General features: G+C 40.6%; 1 protein-coding gene and 1 long non-coding RNA gene across 8 annotated transcripts in view; one reads left to right on the forward strand and one right to left on the reverse strand.

The window, feature by feature from the left end:
* The window catches only part of MYZAP (myocardial zonula adherens protein), a 147,064-nt gene extending 139,399 nt beyond the window's left edge, over nt 1–7,665 (forward strand). For 3 of the 4 annotated variants that reach the window (XM_056572413.1, XM_056572412.1, XM_056572415.1), the window contains 4 exons: nt 1,935–2,035; nt 4,308–4,397; nt 4,976–5,014; nt 7,463–7,665. In XM_056572413.1, coding sequence (XP_056428388.1) covers nt 1,935–2,035; nt 4,308–4,397; nt 4,976–5,014; nt 7,463–7,568 — 336 coding nt within the window. In that variant the 3' untranslated portion in view covers nt 7,569–7,665. The remainder of the gene's footprint in view (nt 1–1,934; nt 2,036–4,307; nt 4,398–4,975; nt 5,015–7,462) is intronic. The other variant, XM_056572414.1, reaches the window with a different exon arrangement.
* LOC130368573 (uncharacterized) overlaps nt 1–19,108 on the reverse strand; it is a 178,585-nt gene that overhangs the window by 117,753 nt on the left and 41,724 nt on the right. For 3 of the 4 annotated variants that reach the window (XR_008892509.1, XR_008892507.1, XR_008892506.1), the window contains exons 1-2: nt 7,656–7,764; nt 1,965–2,050 (exon numbers count right to left, since the gene is read on the reverse strand). This is a non-coding gene — a long non-coding RNA (uncharacterized LOC130368573). Of the gene's footprint in view, nt 1–1,964; nt 2,051–7,655; nt 7,765–19,108 lie in introns of those variants that run through there. The other variant, XR_008892508.1, reaches the window with a different exon arrangement.

Genomic DNA, 19,108 nt, shown 5'->3' on the forward strand with positions numbered 1-19,108 from the left:
ATGAGTTGTTTGTAAACATTTGGTAGCCATGCCGACTCCTAATTGCCGGAAGTGGGAGGGGCTTCCACATGTATATATATGTACTGTGACTATACTCAGAGTTTGTATGTCAGTCTGATAAAGGCTTTGGCCGAAACGCATCAACTTGTACTTGCACTGTGTTTCAATAAACACATAATACTTAGCAGAAGACGAAGTGAGTGCCGGGATTTCTTTCTCACATTGCTATACTATTCCACGTGCACCACCGAGGGACCCAAGTGCCGCCTTTTTCTGTCTGCTTTTATATAATTCTAGAGCTTTTTTTTTTTCCTTTTTTCTTTTACACTTTTTAAGTCCCCATAGAGGACTTTTATATGCAATCATTAGATTGCATTCACTGTATAATGCTATGTCTATGGCATAGCATTACACAGTGTGATCGGCTATCCACTGATCTATTCTGGCTATGCTTGGCTACATCAGTGAGTTGGAGATCGGTGGTAGGAGGCCGGTAAGGAAACCCTCTTCCACCATTTTAGCTCACCCAACCCCCACGATCGCCCTACATAAGCAGTGAGTATCTGGCTACTGATGGTAGCCGACACTGCTCTGAAGCAAGCGCTGCTCCTGCGCTCGCTTTAAAGCCGCTTAAGGCATCGGGGCGTACAGGTACACCCTGTGTCCTTAAGTACCAGTGGACGAGGATGTATCTGTATGCCCTGCATCCTTAAATGGTTAATGAAAGCCATGCTTCCATTGGGTATGACAGAAAAGGATTGTCTAAAACTTATAGTGAGTATGGTGCAAGTCCCATAGGACAGTTTTTTGGTGCAAACTGTGCCAACAATCTGCCATATTTATAATAATAAGTCCAATGTATTACTAAATATTCTCTTACTTTTTGAAATTGTCACAGTACTACTAGATAGGTGAAGGATAGAGCAGTTTGTGCACACCTTGGTAGATGGTCATGCTACCTAAATGACTGAGAAAAGAAGTTTTAATTCTCCTCGCACTGCAATCACAAGAACCGTCTGGGTGGTCTCTTGTGTCTCAGGTTTTTTGCACAGAGGAAGTTGTATAGTTATTTTCAGTCTGAACACAGTGCTCTCTGCTGACCACTCTGTCTGTGTCAGGAACTGTCCAGAGCAGGAGAGGTTTGCTATGGGGATTTGCTTGTACTCTGGACAGTTCCTGACATGAACAGAGGTGTCAGCTCAGAGCACTGTGGTCAGACTGGAAAGAACTACACAACTTTCTCTGTAGTATACAGTAGCTGATAAGTACTTGAAGGATTAAGATTTTTAAATAGAAGTAATTTACAAATCTTCAATGAAGAAATAATCAGATGGCACTCACCACGGTCATAACTTCTTATCCTTTATTCAGACAGCGTGAGAACAAAGGTGCGGTGTCAGACAGGTATTCTGGCAAGGACGCCGGGAGCCTCCACACGGAGGCTCCCGGCGTCCTTGCCAGAATACCTGTCTGACACCGCACCTTTGTACTCCCTCTGTCTGAATAAAGGATAAGAAGTTATGACCGTAGCGAGTGTCATCTGATTATTTCTTCATTGAACATTTGGATTGTCTATTCACTCTTAAGATTGAGCTCCACTTCAAGTCAAATTTATTTACCTGTCAAGTGATTGCACCTTTCCGGACTATCAGCAGTGCCAGTCTCTTTCTCACTATACTTTGCCTTAATTTACAAATCTGTTTAACTTTCTTGCACCAGTTGATTTGAAAAAATGTGTGTTCTACCGGAGTACCCCTTTAATTTGATGACTTCTCGGTTCTATTTAATAGTTATATTTAGTTGTTTACACAATCATCTGGAAATGCTTCTACTGATAAGACCATTTTGCACTCATTTCACTAAACATTTCAATAAAATGATTCATGAGATGTAGTATAAGGATATCATTCTAAATAATTTGTATTCTATTTTAGAATAATGAATTACAAGACAAAATGGAATACCTGATGGCAAATCAACCAAAGGAAACCCCGGAAACCAAAGATGCTTCAACTTCCTGTGAGCCTCCACAAATGTGAGTAACATGCTTCTGGAAATAAGAAACCTCAGTCAGAAAATTATGATTTTTTTTTTATAGGAGACTGTTGTGAGAATGCTGTGTGACATGCGCAGCAGTTATTGGGCTGGGAGGGGGATGAAAGAGGAAAAGCCAAGCAGTCTTCATCATATTTTGTAAATTTTGTGATATTTCGTTTCCTGTCTTCAGCTTTATGATTGTTATCTCTGTATAGAAAAGGTGGGATCGGCCAGCTGGAGTTTGGAGAACATGGCTGGCGACTTTCCAGGCTTATATCTCATATTCGCAGCTGGTCTCAGGAGTGAGACCCAATGGGTTCTACAACTTTTAACACGTCAGAGCAGCATATGAAAAGTTGTTTTTAATTACAGCAACACTATGTCATTCTACATGTCTACATGTGTTTTTTTTTTTTTTTTTTTTTAATAAATCGGGCAGATGAATTGCTCTCACTTAGAACCACAATTGACCCCATTTATGTTTTAAAGCCTTTCCAAAACAATAACAAATAGGGACTACTGGGTAGTGACATTCACTCAAAGCAAAGGATATTAACACACCTTTAAAGCTACTGTGAAATTATACTGCCCAACACCTCTGTATGCTGGAGAGCTTGTAGTTATCAATCCAGTGATAGGACAATACTCATGGTTTGTAGAACTTCATAAATCCCAGTGCCGGATCATAACATTTACCTTTAGACATGCATTTTTTTGTTGTTGTATTTGAGTAAATAACATTTTTGCTCACAACATGATGTGTCATATTACAAGAAGAATAAGAAAAGCAAGATCATAAACCTGATGTACTGTCTTTTCATAGAGCTGTGAAATGTTTATTCTATTCTTTTTTTATTGCATTCCTTTCCTTAAACTTTTGTCTTGCTTATTACAATCAATATTATGCGTGTAAACAATTCTACATGCCACTCCACGTTGCAGTATATATTTATTTTATCGCAGTTTGGTGAACAGAACAAAATTGGAAAGGCATGCATAACTAAATTCTAGGTTTAAAGGGAACCTGTAAGCATTTTTTACCCCTTATAACTGCTGACAACCAGCTGTACAGCCCAAGATTAACTTCCCTTTCCTACCTTCATGTGTGGCCTTGATGCTGGCAAACTTGAGAAAATTTGTTTTATAAATCTCTCGTGCTGTATGGAAATGACTAGCAAGTAGTCCCCTGGGTGGTGCAGCGCCAGGCTGTACTTATGCCTTTTCGTTTTTTTATTACACCTACTGAATATCCGTGATTATGTGTGAGAGACAGCCCAGGCAACTTCTTATCTTCTCTTGAAGTCTTGGAAGTGACGTCGGACATCACAGATCGCCAAGGGACACTATGCACCCTTGCCCGGGCTATCAATAACACATAAACTTAAGAGGCATGAGTACAGCCTGGGGCAAAGGGACTAGTTATGAATGCTGCACCACCAGGGGACTACTTGCTCATAATTTTCATACAGTGCAAGAGATTTATAAAACATATTTTATCAACTCTGCCATAATCAGGCCAGCACATGAAGATATGATGGGGAAACTAATCTTGGGCTGTACAATGGGTTGTATAATCTTGGGCTGTACAATGGGTTGTATAATCTTGGGCTGTACAATGGGTTGTATAATCTTGGGCTGTACAATGGGTTGTATAATCTTGGGCTGTACAATGGGTTGTATGATCTTGGGCTGTACAATGGGTTGTATAATCTTGGGCTGTACAATGGGTTGTATGATCTTGGGCTGTACAATGGATTGTATAATCATGGGCTGTACAATGGGTTGTATGATCTTGGGCTGTACAATGGGTTGTATAATCTTGGGCTGTACAATGGGTTGTATAATCTTGGGCTGTACAATGGGTTGTATAATCTTGGGCTGTACAATGGGTTGTATAATCTTGGGCTGTACAATGGGTTGTATAATCTTGGGCTGTACAATGGGTTGTATAATCTTGGGCTGTACAATGGGTTGCTAGTGGTAACAAGGGGTAGAAAATGCTGACAGGTTTCCTTTAACAAACGGAAAGCTTGACTTGTATTAAGCAATAACAAATCAGAAATTATTAACAGAAACTTCCCTACTATATACTTTGGCTATATACACTAACTGAAACAGTACTGCTACTAATCTACTTGGTAATAAATAACTCTTCCTACAGGCATTCTGCACAATCTCAATACATTTACTTCTCTACCACTTAACCTGTCCCCTTTACCAGATGTAACCTTATTGCTGTTCATTTGACCCTCTTTCCCCTTGTTACTCAGGGAAACAGTGCAGCCCCAACAACCACGGATAGTACTGGCAATTACTCAGTCCAGTAAGAAACTATATAACTACAATCCAGAGGTAGGCAGGTAAGGACTGCTAACCTAAAGAATAGTATACTAGCTGCATAGGTAACACTAAGTGAACGTATGGTGTCATCTGATCTACAAATCGGTAAGGTTATGTATTTACTATGTTGTTTTAACTCAAGACCTGTTCAGTATTAGTACAGAACTAAAATGCTTTTTTTGTACGTATTAAAGGGCAATAATGCTCTGTAACCTTTAGGGTTCTTTATCACCATGTACACCATCTTTTCTGTAAATAGCAGTACTGTTTTAGTTAAAGTCAGATGCCATAGTATAATTCCACATGTCCGTAACACTGGTATTTTGTGCTGCCTTTGTGTGATTATGTTTAAACCATGCATTTGGTAACCTTTTGTTTTAAGGACCCCTGGGTATTGTATAGTAAGAACAACATCCTGTTCTCTTCCCTGTAGTAAGCAACATTAACAAAACTTAACATGGTTCCACCCAAAACTGCTTTACATGTGTTTCTTTACTCAGATTGTCTGAGTCCGTTGTTCCCATGTGTGGTAATGGAAAAACAGTTAATGTGTGGGAAAATCAGATTCATTTTAGTATTGTGTATTTTCTTTTCACAGTTTTCCATCGGATTCACCTGCAAGTAATAACACTACTGAGTAAGTTTTAAGGTATAATAAAGATTAGTAGAAAATTGTACCACAGGACGCAGGGCTGAAATGCAATATTATAAACATAATTCAGCATTAAATGGTACCTGTCTCCATCAATTAAATTTTATATATTATAGATTGGCCTATTTGAATTACTTTTCTAATATAATCCTTAATACAATTTTGTAACTTTAGGTGTTTAACTAACCCCTAAAAGTTTGGCCACTAGGGGTCCTCTTTCTGGTCCTGTCTGCATTCTTGCTAGCAGATTGTCTCCTGCAGCAGCCTGACAGAGACAAAAGTCAGGAAATGCAGGTAGGACCTCATCTTAGCACAGTGTATAGAGCTGAATATTACAGCTCCCTTTCCCTTTGATCTGAGCTAGACTGTAAAGCAGGGTTTCCCAAACAGGGTGCCTCCAGCTGTTCTGTTGAAAAACTGCAACTCCCAGCAAGCCTGGACAGCCAAAGGCTGGGAGTTGTAGTTTTGCAACAGCTGGAGGCACTAAGTTTGGGAAACACTGATGTAGAGCCATAATGACTTCAGTGCATGGTGCTAAATATTGTGCAAAACATTGTGCTGGATATTTCTGCTCACTTTTGCAGCTACTGGTCAGAGCTGAGCACTGCAGAGTTCAGAGCTGAGGAGGGGGTGCAGTCTCAGCCAATCACAGCACATCACACAATGAACTGCTTAAGCCTGTGTGTAGTAGAGATAGGGCAGAAGTTCTCCCCTACTGGGCTTCAGATGACATCATGCCTACTGGGTAACGCCCCTTCCTAGTCCATGGAGATGATTTAGACTGAGCTGAATATACAGCACAATATCAGGGAGGAAAACTAAAAAATTATATAAATAAAGGTAGATTGAGGTTATTACGATGGGGGGAGTAAACTGGGCGGATAAAAAAAATGTATCAAGATCACAGGTACTCTAAGATTAATCCAGGGGGCTCATTTTACTATTGAGGTTACAAATTCAAAGTAATTCAAAATGGTTCAGTATCTATGCATTTTCTATTGTCTATGACCTCTGTGGCAAAATGTGACTTGAGTCATATGTGGCTTGAAGGCTTCTTTCGTTCAGCTTATTAATACACAACTTCATGGGTGACAAGTGTCAGGCCTAGTTGTGGAGAAATAAGTATGAATTCTTATGTAGTTGCCACGTTTGTTTGGAAAATGTTGTGGCAGGAAAAACTAAGCAGTCATTGTTCAGCTGATCAGTGCTAATCCAACTTTACATTAATGGCTATCCATGTAATGTGTGGAACTACAGGCCCAGCAGAGTGAAAGCCATTCCTTGAAAGCCATTCCAGTCATAAAAAGGGTCCAATGTCCGCACGGAAAACATTCCGCACATTTGACTAACTGGCGGGCACTAGGACACTCGGAAATGCGCTGTCTCATAGGCGGCAATGCATTTCCCGGCGAACACAGCAGAAGGAACAGACTTGACCGTTCTTTCTGCGGATGGGGGAATCAGAAATTCTGCCATATGAACAGTGCAACAGAATGCCATTAAAACCAATGGGACTCTGTGGCAGTCCTAATAGGACTAAGTTTACATGGCTTGAAGGAAATCTGTTACCTGCAACTTATGTTCCAAACTGTTAGATGTGATTTGGAACAACCATCAGCACCACAGGGTTTTGGGAAAGCCTCTTTGACATTTGGTACCAGAGAATAAGAGCATTTTCTACATAATGGAAGTATCGACAGATATATGAAAGGTACCATGTGTCTCCTTGTCCTAACTGCTATCTAAGGCTTCATTCACACCACGTTTTTGCAATACAGTTCCCGTATCTGGTTTTTGATTAAAAACGGATTCCTCAAAACCGGACTAAACTGTATCAAAACGTGCGGATACGGTTTATAATACGATTCCCTACGGTTTTCACATTGAAAACGTACAGGGGAACTGTATTGCAAAAACGTGGTATGAATGCACCCTAACAGTGTCAGCAGTCTAAATGTAGTTTACAGATTCCCTTTAAGATCCCTAAAGTCAAAACTTTGCTTAATATGATGACTGAACAATGGGGGAGATTTATCAAAACCTGTGGAGAGGCAAAGTTGTCCAGTTGCCTATAGCAACCAATCAGATCGCTTCTCACATTCTTAACAAGGCCAATGAAAAATGAAAGAGGCAATCTGATTGGTTGCTATGCGCAACTTTGCCTCTGCACTGGTTTTGATAAATCTCCCCCACTGTATTTATGATGTTTACATTCATCAGTATGATGCAAATTATTAATTTATATTACTGATCACAATCAGAGCTCGGTCATTCTTTAAGGGTGTATTCACACATACAGTATCCTGCGCAAAATTGATGTTGCAGATTGATCTACGTGGGAATAGACCCTTACAGAGTTTCCCAGTGTAGTGGGAAATATTTTTATTTTGTAGCTATTATTATATAACAACAGTTATTCCCCTCTTTTAATAGGACTGATGGCTGTCAAGCACCTGCCGTAGAACCTGACTCTAGAGGACGTCCTCAAAGATCCTACACCCCATACATGAGAGTCCTAGAGTTAAGTACGAAAAATTAAGTCTCCTTAGTCCAGGATCACTTAACAGAAGAAACATTCCACAGAAAATCTTTTCACTTCTACATACAGACTTAAGTGTTGTTTTACCACAAACAACGCAGCACTATGGCACATGAAGACTTTTGCAGCAAGACAGATATACAGCATCGATAGCTGTAAGATTTTGCATCAGGTGTCAAAATGATCTGAAAAAAAAAAAAAAACATCATCATGGTATAAGAAAGCTGTCTGGCATTTCAGGCTCTTGTTGCACTCCACTTAGGGTCTAAATGATACCGCTATCACCATTATATTTATCTTATATGTAAATAAAATGCACTTCACTGTAAGATGACATTCATGTATACTGTACACTATCTATTTTTGCACTGAATGCGCTTATACCACACATACTGTATGTTATTCAAGCTTTACAATGTACGATCAAGAATGACTTACCATAGCTCAATCTTTAAAGCAATAGTGAGCTCTCAGCCTTCCTTTCCGTGCAATGTAAGCAGTAGAAACAATGCAGGGGGCATGGCTGAATCTCAATAATTTAAGAAGGTACAAATACAGTTAAGGTGTTGTTGTGTGAACACAATCCCTTTTATAAGTGGAGCTGACCTGTGAAAGAGCAGATTGCCATGGGTCCAGCTGCAGAAACCACTGCAGTCATTGAATCCAGTAGTATATGGCACCATTAAAATTCCAGGTCATCCACTGATATTTAGTGGTTGTCCTCTGGCTCCTAGAAGAATAACAACACCTATATTCCCAGAACAATTTCTTATAGAACATAAGTGAACACTGTATTTTCATGGAACTGATGTGCCTTATTAGCACTGTATTTTAGTTGTGTAACATTACAGTGCGGTAGACTATGCAGCTAAAGTGATTCTTTAAACTTTAGGTCAACTGTTTTACTTATCTGAGATATGTATTTTATGACTTACTGCCTGAAATTAAATAAACCAGCAAAACACAGCTGTATAGGAAAAGATATGCCTTAAAACACTAAAAGTGAGAAAATAATCCACTCCCTTATCTCACAGCACATAACATTCTCAATTAACATTATATAATATTATAGGATTGATGTCAAGATAATGTGGAATGGTGGTATTCTTTTTTCTATTTGAATGGTATTTGTATGTCCTTATTATGTCGGTTTGGCAGAGAGTAAAGTTGGTTAGATTGTGAGCTCCTCTGAGACAGGGACAAATGTCAGTGTATTCTTTGTAAAGACATTGTGAAATATGTTGTATAGTAATGAGTAATAATCAGCAGCATTGTAATAATATAAATGAAATTAAGAATTTACGCTGTATGATGTATTTGTTAATGAACAACTGTAAGAGAATCTCGGTCAAGTACTATAAAATGTACAGTAGCCATCGCTTTTTATCGGTGTTCTCTACACACCCCTGTCTTAAGAGTTATTGACTGCCATTTATTATGGTATTATAGACATATGGACGATGATAGTAACTTAAAGGGGTATTCCGGGCAAAAACATTTATCCCCTATCCAAAGGATAGGGGATAAGATGTCTGATCGCGGGAGTCCCGCTGCTGGGACCCCCCACGATCTCCCTGCAGCACCTGCATTCTATGCGGGAGCTGCGTCTCCAGTTTCGGAAACCTCCGGGTTTCCGGGACTGGGGACGTGACGTCATGCCACGCCCCCCCCTATCCATTCATGTCTATGGGAGGGGAAGTGATGGCCGCCACGCCCCCAGTCCCAGAAACCCGGAGGTTTCCGAAACTGGAGACGCATAAAATGGGGATAAAATGTTTTCGCCCGGAATACCCCTTTAATTGATATTCAGTGTTCTGTGTTCCTACAGGTCTATTTGTATACCGGAATAATTTAGGGAACAAAAGCTACAAGCTAGAGATTGCTATTTATTGTTGAATAGACATTACACTCCAGATAGTTGACAGTGATATTAAGTAGCAGGACAAGACCCTTGTATAATATTAAGTGTCTACAAATATATGATGTAAGAGCTTAAACATAAGCAGGTAGCTCGATAACACTGGTGGCAGCTTCAATATAATAACTCCATTGTTGGTAAAACTTATTAGAAAAGTTTCAGGGCATTTACATGCATTAGCATCTAGTTATGTTTGCCAGAGGTTGGGAGAGGAATTGGATAGGCTGCATTCTGTCATAATATCAGATGCAAACAAAATCATTAATAGTCTTGTCGGTCATGGATGACTGGTATACTGAGCAAATATTTGCATTATGGAGCCATTCATTCAGTGACCTGCACTAGATCAATGAGGGATGCTTTTTACGCAGGTGAGTTTAATCATTTAAACATGTTTAATGTATTCGAAGCACATAAAGATTTACCATAGTTTATTAAGGCGGTTAGAACTGTTTGCCAATATGCTGCCTACAATAAGGTCACTTTGTATTATAGCTATTATTACTTTTAATCTTTGTGGCATTGATCATTTAAAAAGGAGCTGAGTGAGGACATAAAGGGGTACTCCGCTGATCAGCGTTTGGAACAAACTGTTCCGAAGGCCGGAACCGGCGCTGGGAGCTCGTGACATCATAGCCCGCCCCTCAATGCAAGTCTATGGGAGGGGGTGTGACAGCTGCCACGCCCCCTCCCATAGACTTGCATTGAGGGGGCTATGACATCACAAGCTCCTGGCACCGACTCCAGCGTTCGTTACAGTTTGTTCCAAACGCTGAGCAGCAGGGTACACCTTTAAGGCCATATTCTGAGGTGGCGGATTTGTTGTGCACTAAAAATCTAAATCAAATTATAGTATAATACATGTGAATAGGCTTTTCAAAATGTGGCGGCTTTTCCACAACAAATCTGAATGCATGCTAAGGTGGATTTTACATTTTGTGACAGATCTGCAGTATAAGCCACAATAGACTTCTATCCTCGGCATCACAGCTCACCTTAAATATGTTTATATGTATCTTTACCCAAAACAGCAGATGTTCAGAGATGGAATACAGAATCATAAATACAGCAGACTTATAGCTGTATTCAGCGTAATGTGTTATTAAACAATATTTTGAGTTGATTATCTTAAAGGGGTTATCCAGGAAAAAAAAAGTTTCTTTTATATATCAACTGGCTCCAGAAAGTAATCCTTTCAGTACTTATGAGCTCCTGAACTTAAGGTTGTTCTTTTCTGTCTAAGTCCTCTCTGATGACACGTGTCACGGGAACCACCCAGTTTAGAAGCAAATCCCCATAGCAAACTGGGCGGTTCCCGAGACACATGTCATCAGAGAGCATTTAGTCAGAAAAGAACAACCTTAACTTCAGAAGCTCATAAGTACTGAAAGGAAAATATTTTTTTCCTGGATAACCCCTTTAATATGACAGGACATATTTTTTTTTATATATGCTGCCCTTTAAACTTTAGAAAAAGCTGCTTCATCCACTATAAATATATAATAAGAAATTATTTAGAACAGAATTTTTGGCCTAAAAAAAAAAAATAGTGTTAACAGGTGGGTCCATGAACACTTAATAAAGTATAAATTAACCTAAAAGCCATTGTTCATTGTATGGCTCTGTACTGTACTGCGGATTCATAGGCCATTGTATGGTGCCATCTAGTCCATTGTATGATGCTGTATTTCAGATTCTTCTACCCTAAAAGTATAGTGTGAGAATACCTCTATGATATGTAAGGTAAAAGACAGAGCAGTGAGGACCTGTATTATGGTTCTGTATGTGATTTTTGTTTTCCTTATTGAAAAAAAAGACTTTTGGCTGTAATAAATTAAGTATTAGCCCTAGTAAATACTTGAATTCTTTGTGTAGTCAAAATTTTGGAGCGTCTTTGCTTAGAACTCTTCATTGCGTTTTTCTTCTGTTTCTACTGAAAATGAATGAAAGAACAGACAACTGGATCTTGTAGGTGTGGGTGTGTGTCTCTACATACTAAGGCACTGTCAGCAATGATTAGATAGCGTCAGACTGTGTAAGGCTAAGTTCACATCAACGTTTTTCATTTCCTTTACTCATTTTGGTATGACCTTTGTTATGTGACAATAACTGATATTTCAGAACAGATTTGCCCAACGCTCATGTGAACAAAATTTATTCATAAATATTCAGGAGCAACAACAGAAAAATGGAACAATGCAGAGCTCTGAGAAAAGATGCTACACAATTGTTACTTTATAGACTGTACTTGTATCTAATAGAGCGGACGAAATAAAAGTGCTGACAGGTCCTCTAAAGCAGGTCCTCAAGTACCACCAACAGGTCATGTTTTCTGGATTTCCTGGTGATTTCACAGGGGATATAATTATGGTCAGTGAATCAGACATCACCAGTTATATCACCTGTGAAAGACTAAGAAAATCCAGAAAACATGACCTGTTGGGGGGTGACTTGAGGACCGCGCTTGAGAACACTGCTCTAAAGGATTACTCCAGTGGAAAACTTTTTTTTTAAACAACTGGTACCAGAAAGTTAAACCAATTTGTAAATTATTTCTTCTATTAATAATTCTCAATCCTTCCAGTACTTATTAGCCGTTGTATGCTACAGAGGAAATTCTTTTGGGATTTCTTTTCTATCACGACCACAGTGTTCTCTGCTGACACCTCTGTCCATTTTAGGAACAGTCCAGAGCAGCATGTGTTTGTGATGGGGATTTTCTCCTGCTCTGGACAGTTCTTGACATGGACAGAGGTGTCAGCAGAGAGCACTGTGGTCGTGACAGAAAAGAAATCCAAAAAGAAAAGAATATTCTCTGTAGTATACAGCCGCTAAATGGTACTGGAAGGATTAACCCCTTCACGACGAGCGGCGTACACTTTGCACGCGGCGACGTACATGTACGTCGCGGGTTTCCGGGAGCACCACGTCACCGGTAGCGGTGATCGGGACGGGATGACTGCTGTTATCTAACAGCAGGCATCCCGACACATCGCCGAGGGGGGTCCTGAGACCCCCCCATGACCACGATGGGCGCAAATCGCAGGTCAATTCAGACCTGCGATCTGCGCAATTCTGGGTCATACGGGTCACTGGTGACCCGGAAAATAAGAGGGATCGGGGGTGTCCGAGACACCCTCGATCCCCCTGAAGGGATAGGAGTATGGGGGCAGTATGGGTGCCACCCCTCCTATCCCTGCTATTGGTCGGCCGAGCAACCGACCGATAGCAGACCGGGGGAGGGGGGGTTAAAGTTCGGTTCCCTCGCTTTGCCCACCTATCAGTGTCCGGGCAAAATGGGGGAACTGTCCAGGTAAGGTCGGCGCCGAAGGTCCCTTACTTGGATCCCGAAGCGCGATGCTCCATGCGGGGATCCCCCACGTGCGGCGGCAGCAATACATCCGGGCCCCGCTAGGTGAGTTGTTGCCTAGCAACATCCGGAGGGCCACAGTTTACAGTGGTCTCTAACCCGTGGCCCTCCAGATATTGCAAAACTACAACTCTCAGCATGCCCAGACAGCAGTTTGCTGTCTGGGCATGCTGCGAGTTGTAGTTTTGCAACATCTGGAGGGCCACAGTTTTGAGACCACTGGACAGTGATTTACAACCTGAACCCCTCTAAATCTTGCAAAACTACAACTCCCAGCATTCAGGAACAGCATAAGGCTGTTTTGGCATGCTGGGAGTTGTACTTGCGTGCCTCCAGCCGTTGCATAACTACATCTCCCTGCATGCCCTAGTTGGAAAATACTGAGTTAGGTCATAGAACCTAACTCAAGGTTTTCCAACCAGTGTGCCTCCAGCTGTTGCAAAACTACAACTCCCAGCATGCATGGTCTGTCAGTGCATGCTGGGAGTTGTAGTTTTGACCCCCCTCCCATGTGAATGTACAGGCTACATTCACACTGGCGGCAGATTACAGTGAGTTCCCCGCTTCAAGCTTGAGCTGCGGCAAATTTTCCGCCGCAGCTCAAACTCCTAGCGGGAGACTCTGTGTAATCTGCCTCCAGTGTGAATGTAGCATAAAAACACTAGACTACACTACCATAAAATAAAGAGTAAAACACTACATATACACTCGTACACTGCCCCCCCTGCCACCCACCTTCCCCAATAAAAATGAAAAGCGTATTGTACGGCAGTGTTTCTAAGATGGAGCATCCAGCTGTTGCAAAACAAAAACTCCCAGCATTTCTGGACAGCAATTGACTGTCCAAGCATGCTGGGAGTTTTACAACAGCTGGAGGCACCCTGTTTGGGGATCACTGGCATAGAATACCCCTATGTCCACCCCTATGCAAGTCCCTAATTCAGGCCTCAAATGCGCATGGCGCTCTTACTTTGGAGCCCTGTCGTATTTCAAGGCAACAGAATAGGGTCACATATGGGGTATCGCCATACTCGGGAGAAATTGCCTAACAAATTTTGGGGGGCTTTTTCTCCTTTTACCCCTTATGAAAAGGAACAGTTGGGGTCTACACCAGCATGTTAGTGTAAAAAAATAAACATTTTTACACTAACATGCTGGTGTTGCCTTATACTTTTCATTTTCACAAGAGGTAAAAGGGAAAAACGCCCCCCAAAATTTGTAACGCAATTTCTCCCGAGTACGGAGATACCCCATATGTGGGCACAAAGTCCTCTGGGGGCGCACAACAAGGCCCAGAAGGGAGAGTGCGCCATGTACATTTGAGGTGATTTGCACAGGGGTGGCTGATTGTTACAGCGGTTCTGACAAACGCAAAAAAAAAAAAAAAACACACCCACATGTGACCCCATTTTGGAAACTATACCCCTCACGGAATGTAATAGGGGTGCAGTGAGTATTTACACCCCACAGGTGTCTGACGGATCTTTGGAACAGTGGTCTGTGAAAATGAAAAATTTTGCACAGCCCACTGTTCCAAAGATCTGTCAGACACCAGTGGGGGGTAAATGCTCACTGTACTCTCATTACATTCTGTGAGGAGTCTAGTTTCCAAAATAGTATGCCATGTGTTTTTTTTTTTTTTAAATGCGACATGCCCCCCGAGCAAAATTTGCTCTCAAAAAGCCAAATATGACGCCTTCTCTTCTGAGCATTGTAGTTCGCCCGCAGTGCACTTCAGGTCCACTTATTGGGTACCTCCATACTCAGAAGAGATGGGGTTACAAATTTTGGGGGAGTCTTTTCTGTTATTAACCCTTGCAAAAATTTGAAATTTGGGGGGGAAACCCACATTTTAGTGAAAAAAATAAAAAAATTTTTACATATGCAAAAGTCGTGAAACACCTGTGGGGTATTAAGGCTCACTTTATCCCTTGTTATGTTCCTCAAGGGGTCTAGTTTCCAAAATGGTATGCCATGTGTTTTTTTTTTTGCTGTCCTGGCACCATAGGGGCTTCCTAAATGCAGCATGCCCCCCGAGCAAAATTTGCTCTCAAAAAGCCAAATATGACTCCTTCTCTTCTGAGCATTGTAGTTTGCCCGTAGTGCACTTCAGGTCCACTTATGGGGTACCCCCATACTCAGAAGAGATGGGTTTACAAATTTTGGGGGGTCTTTTCTGCTATTAACCCTTTAAAAAATGTAAAATTTGGGGGCAAACCAACATTTTAGTGAATTTAGTTTCCAAAATGGTATGCCATGTGTTTTATTTTTGCTGTTCTGGCACCATAGGGGCTTCCTAAATGCGACATGCCCCCCAAAAACCATTTCAGAAAAACGTACTCTCTAAAATCCCCTTGTCGCTCCTTCGCTTCTGAGCCCTCTACTGCGCCCGCCCAACACTTTACATAGACATATGAGGTATGTGCTTACTCGAGAGAAATTGGGCTACAAATATAAGCATACATTTTCTCCTTTTACACCTTGTAAAAATTCAAAAATTGGGTCTACATGAACACGCGAGTGTAAAAAAATGAAGATTTTGAATTTTCTCCTTCACTTTGCTGCTTTTCCTGTGAAACACCTAAAGGGTTAAAACACTAACTGAATGTCATTTTGAATACTTTGGGGGGTGCAGTTTTTATAATGGGGTCATTCATGGGGTATTTCTAATATGAAGACCCTTCAAATCCACTTCAAACCTGAATTGGTCCCTGAAAAATTGTGAGTTTGAAAACTTTGTGAAAAATTGAAAAATTGCTGCTGAAATTTGAAGCCCTCTGGTGTCTTCCAAAAGTAAAAACTCGTCAATTTTATGATGCAATCATAAAGTAGACATATTGTATATGTGAATCAAAAAAAAAATTTTGGAATATCCATTTTCCTTACAAGCAGAGAGTTTAAAAGTTAGAAAAATATAACATTTTTAATTTTTTCATCAAATTTGGGGATTTTTTCACCAAGAAAGGATGCAAGTTACCACAAAAATTTACCACTATGTTAAAGTAGAATATGTCACGAACAAACAATCTCAAAATCAGAATGATAAGTAAAAACATTCCAGAGTTATTAATGTTTAAAGTGACAGTGGTCAGATTTGCAAAAAAGGGCTTAGTCCTAGAGGTGAAAATGAGCTCCGTCCTTAAGGGGTTAAAAGGGTTATCCAGGAAAAAACTTTTTTTTTTAAACATCAACTGGCTCCAGAAAGTTAAACAGATTTGTAAATTACTTCTATTAAAAAATCGTAATCCTTTCAGTACTTATGAGCTTCTAAAGTTAATGTTGTTCTTTTCTGTCTAAGTGCTCTCTGATGACACCTGTCTCGGGAAACACGCAGTTTAGAAGCAAATCCCCATAGCAAACCTCTTGTAAACTGGGCGTTTCCCGAGACAGGTGTCATCAGAGAGCACTTAGCAGAAAAGAACAACCTTAACTTCAGAAGCTCATAAGTACTGAAAGGATTAAGATTTTTTAATAGAAGTAATTTACAAATCTGTTTAACTTTCTGGAGCCAGTTGAATCTGTTTAACTTTCTGGAGCCAGTTGATATATATAAAAAAGTTTTTTCCTGGAATACCCCTTTAAGATTTTTTTTATAGAAGTAATTTGCAAATCTGTTTAACTTTCTGGCATCTGTTGATTTAAAAGAAAAAGTTTTCCACCGGAGTAGCCCTTTAACCCCTTAACGACGCAGGACGTATATTTACATCCTGCGCCGGCTCCCGCGATATGAAGCGGGATCGCGCCGCGATCCCGCATCATATCGCGTGGGTCCCGGCGCTAATCAACGGCCGGGACCCGCGGCTAATACCACACATCGCCGATCGCGGAGATGTGCGGTATTAACCCTTTAGAAGCGGCGGTCAAAGCTGACCGCCGCTTCTAAAGTGAAAGTGAAAGTGACCCGGCTGCTCAGTCGGGCTGTTCGGGACCGCCGCGGTGAAATCGAGGCGTCCCGAACAGCTGATCGGACACCGGGAGGGCTCTTACCTGCCTCCCCGGTGTCCGATCGACGAATGACTGCTCCGTGCCTGAGATCCAGGCAGGAGCAGTCAAGCGCCGATAATGCTGATCACAGGCGTGTTAATGCACGCCAGTGATCAGCATTAGAGATCAGTGTGTGCAGTGTTATAGGTCCCTATGGGACCTATAACACTGCAAAAAAAATGTAAAAAAAAAGTGTTAATAAAGGTCATTTAACCCCTTCCCTAATAAAAGTTTGAATCACCCCCCTTTTCCCATAAAAAAAATAAAACAGTGTAAAAAAAATAAAAAATAAACATATGTGGTATCGCCGCGTGCGTAAATGTCCGAACTATAAAAATATATCATTAATTAAGCCGTACGGTCAATGGCGTACGCGCAAAAAAATTCCAAAGTCCAAAAAAGCGTATTTTGGTCACTTTTTATATCATTAAAAAATGAATAAAAAGTGATCAAAAAGTCCGATCAAAACAAAAATCATACCGATAAAAACTTCAGATCACGGCGCAAAAAATGAGTCCTCATACCACCCCATACATGGAAAAATAAAAAAGTTATAGGGGTCAGAAGATGACATTTTTAAACGTATAAATTTTCCTTCATGTAGTTATGATTTTTTCCAGAAGTGCGACAAAATCAAACCTATATAAGTAGGGTATCATTTTAACCGTATGGACCTACAGAATAATGATAAGGTGTAATTTTTACCGAAATATGCACTGCGTAGAAACGAAAGCCCCCAAAAGTTACAAAATGGCGTTTTTTTTTCGATTTTGTCGCACAATGATTTTTTTTTCCGTTTCGTCGTGAATTTTTGGGCAAAATGACTGATGTCACTGTAAAGTAGAATTGGCGACGCAAAAAATAAGCCATAATATGGATTTTTAGGTGGAAAATTGAAAGGGTTATGATTTTTAAAAGGTAAGGAGGAAAAAACGAAAGTGCAAAAACGGAAAAACCCTGAGTCCTTAAGGGGTTAAGGAGTTTTCTTGTAAAAACATATAGGATAGACCACACCACCCACACTACATACTGTAGTGAACAGAACTGAAAGCAGAAAGCCCCATTTATTTGTGGTCGCCATGCCTGCTTACTGCAGCACAGCTCCCATTCAATTAAAAAACAGCTGAGGTGTTGGGTATCAGCATCACACTGGCCAGATATTGATGGCCTATCCTGACAACAGGATGTCCATATGTTTTCACTTGAAAACCCTTTAAGAAAGCCTCTTTTGCAGATAATAAATACAACACTCACTATATTGGATTTAAAGAGTTATTCTGGATTACTTAAACATAGCTGCTTTTTTCCCAAAACAGCACCACAGTAATCCTCAGGTTGAATGTGGTAGTGCAACTCGACTTTATTTACTTTAATGGAACTGAGCTGCAATCCCACACCCATAAAGTTAGGACAAGAGTGGCACTGTTTCTAAAAAAAAAAAAAAGAAGCTATGTTATTTCAAATCCTGGATAACCCCTTTAATAAGGCCGGCCCTCTGTGTACAAAATGTTTCATAATCATATAAAAAAAAGTGTGTCTCCTGTTAGAAATAGATCACCTACATGTAACTACTGCCTTGTGTGCCTTAAAGGATACCTCCGGTATGTACAACTTATCCCCTATCCTAAGGAAAGAGGTCCAACCTCTGGTGCCTCCCGCGATCTCCAGAACGGAGCCCCACCTTCTGCATGGAACGAGCATTTTCGACTACCGCTGGAAGCGGCGGGCAACACGCCTCCTCCATACAGTTCTATGGCACAGCTGGAGTGCTGCTTTCCGTAATCTCCGGCTCTGCCATAGAACTGCATGGAGGAAGCGTGTCGGCTGCAGCTTTGTGCTGTGGTCCAAAACGCTCCCCAGAAATTTTTCAAGAAAATGAAGTATTTCTCACAGAAAAGGATTGCAGTAACACATGTTTTGTTATACACATGTTTATTCCCTTTGCGTGTATTGGAACTAAACCAAAAAAGGGAGGAAAAAAAAGCTAATTGGACATAATATCACACCAAACTCCAAAAATGAACTGGACAAAATGATTGGCACCCTTTCAAAACTGTGGAAAAATAAGATTGTTTCAATTTACAGGGAGCCAGGGCTCCTTAGGATAAGGGATTAGCTGTACATCCCGGAGTTATCCTTTAACTGTAACTTTATTAAAAATGTTGATGTTTTTATGTAAGTCTAATTATATAAATTGATATCTTGCAGTGTTATATTGGATTATACATATTCTATACCATAAATGTAACCTTAGTTGTAACATTTATT

This window comes from Hyla sarda, chromosome 4, assembly GCF_029499605.1.
Source record: "Hyla sarda isolate aHylSar1 chromosome 4, aHylSar1.hap1, whole genome shotgun sequence".
Classification (NCBI taxonomy): Eukaryota; Metazoa; Chordata; class Amphibia; order Anura; family Hylidae; genus Hyla; species Hyla sarda.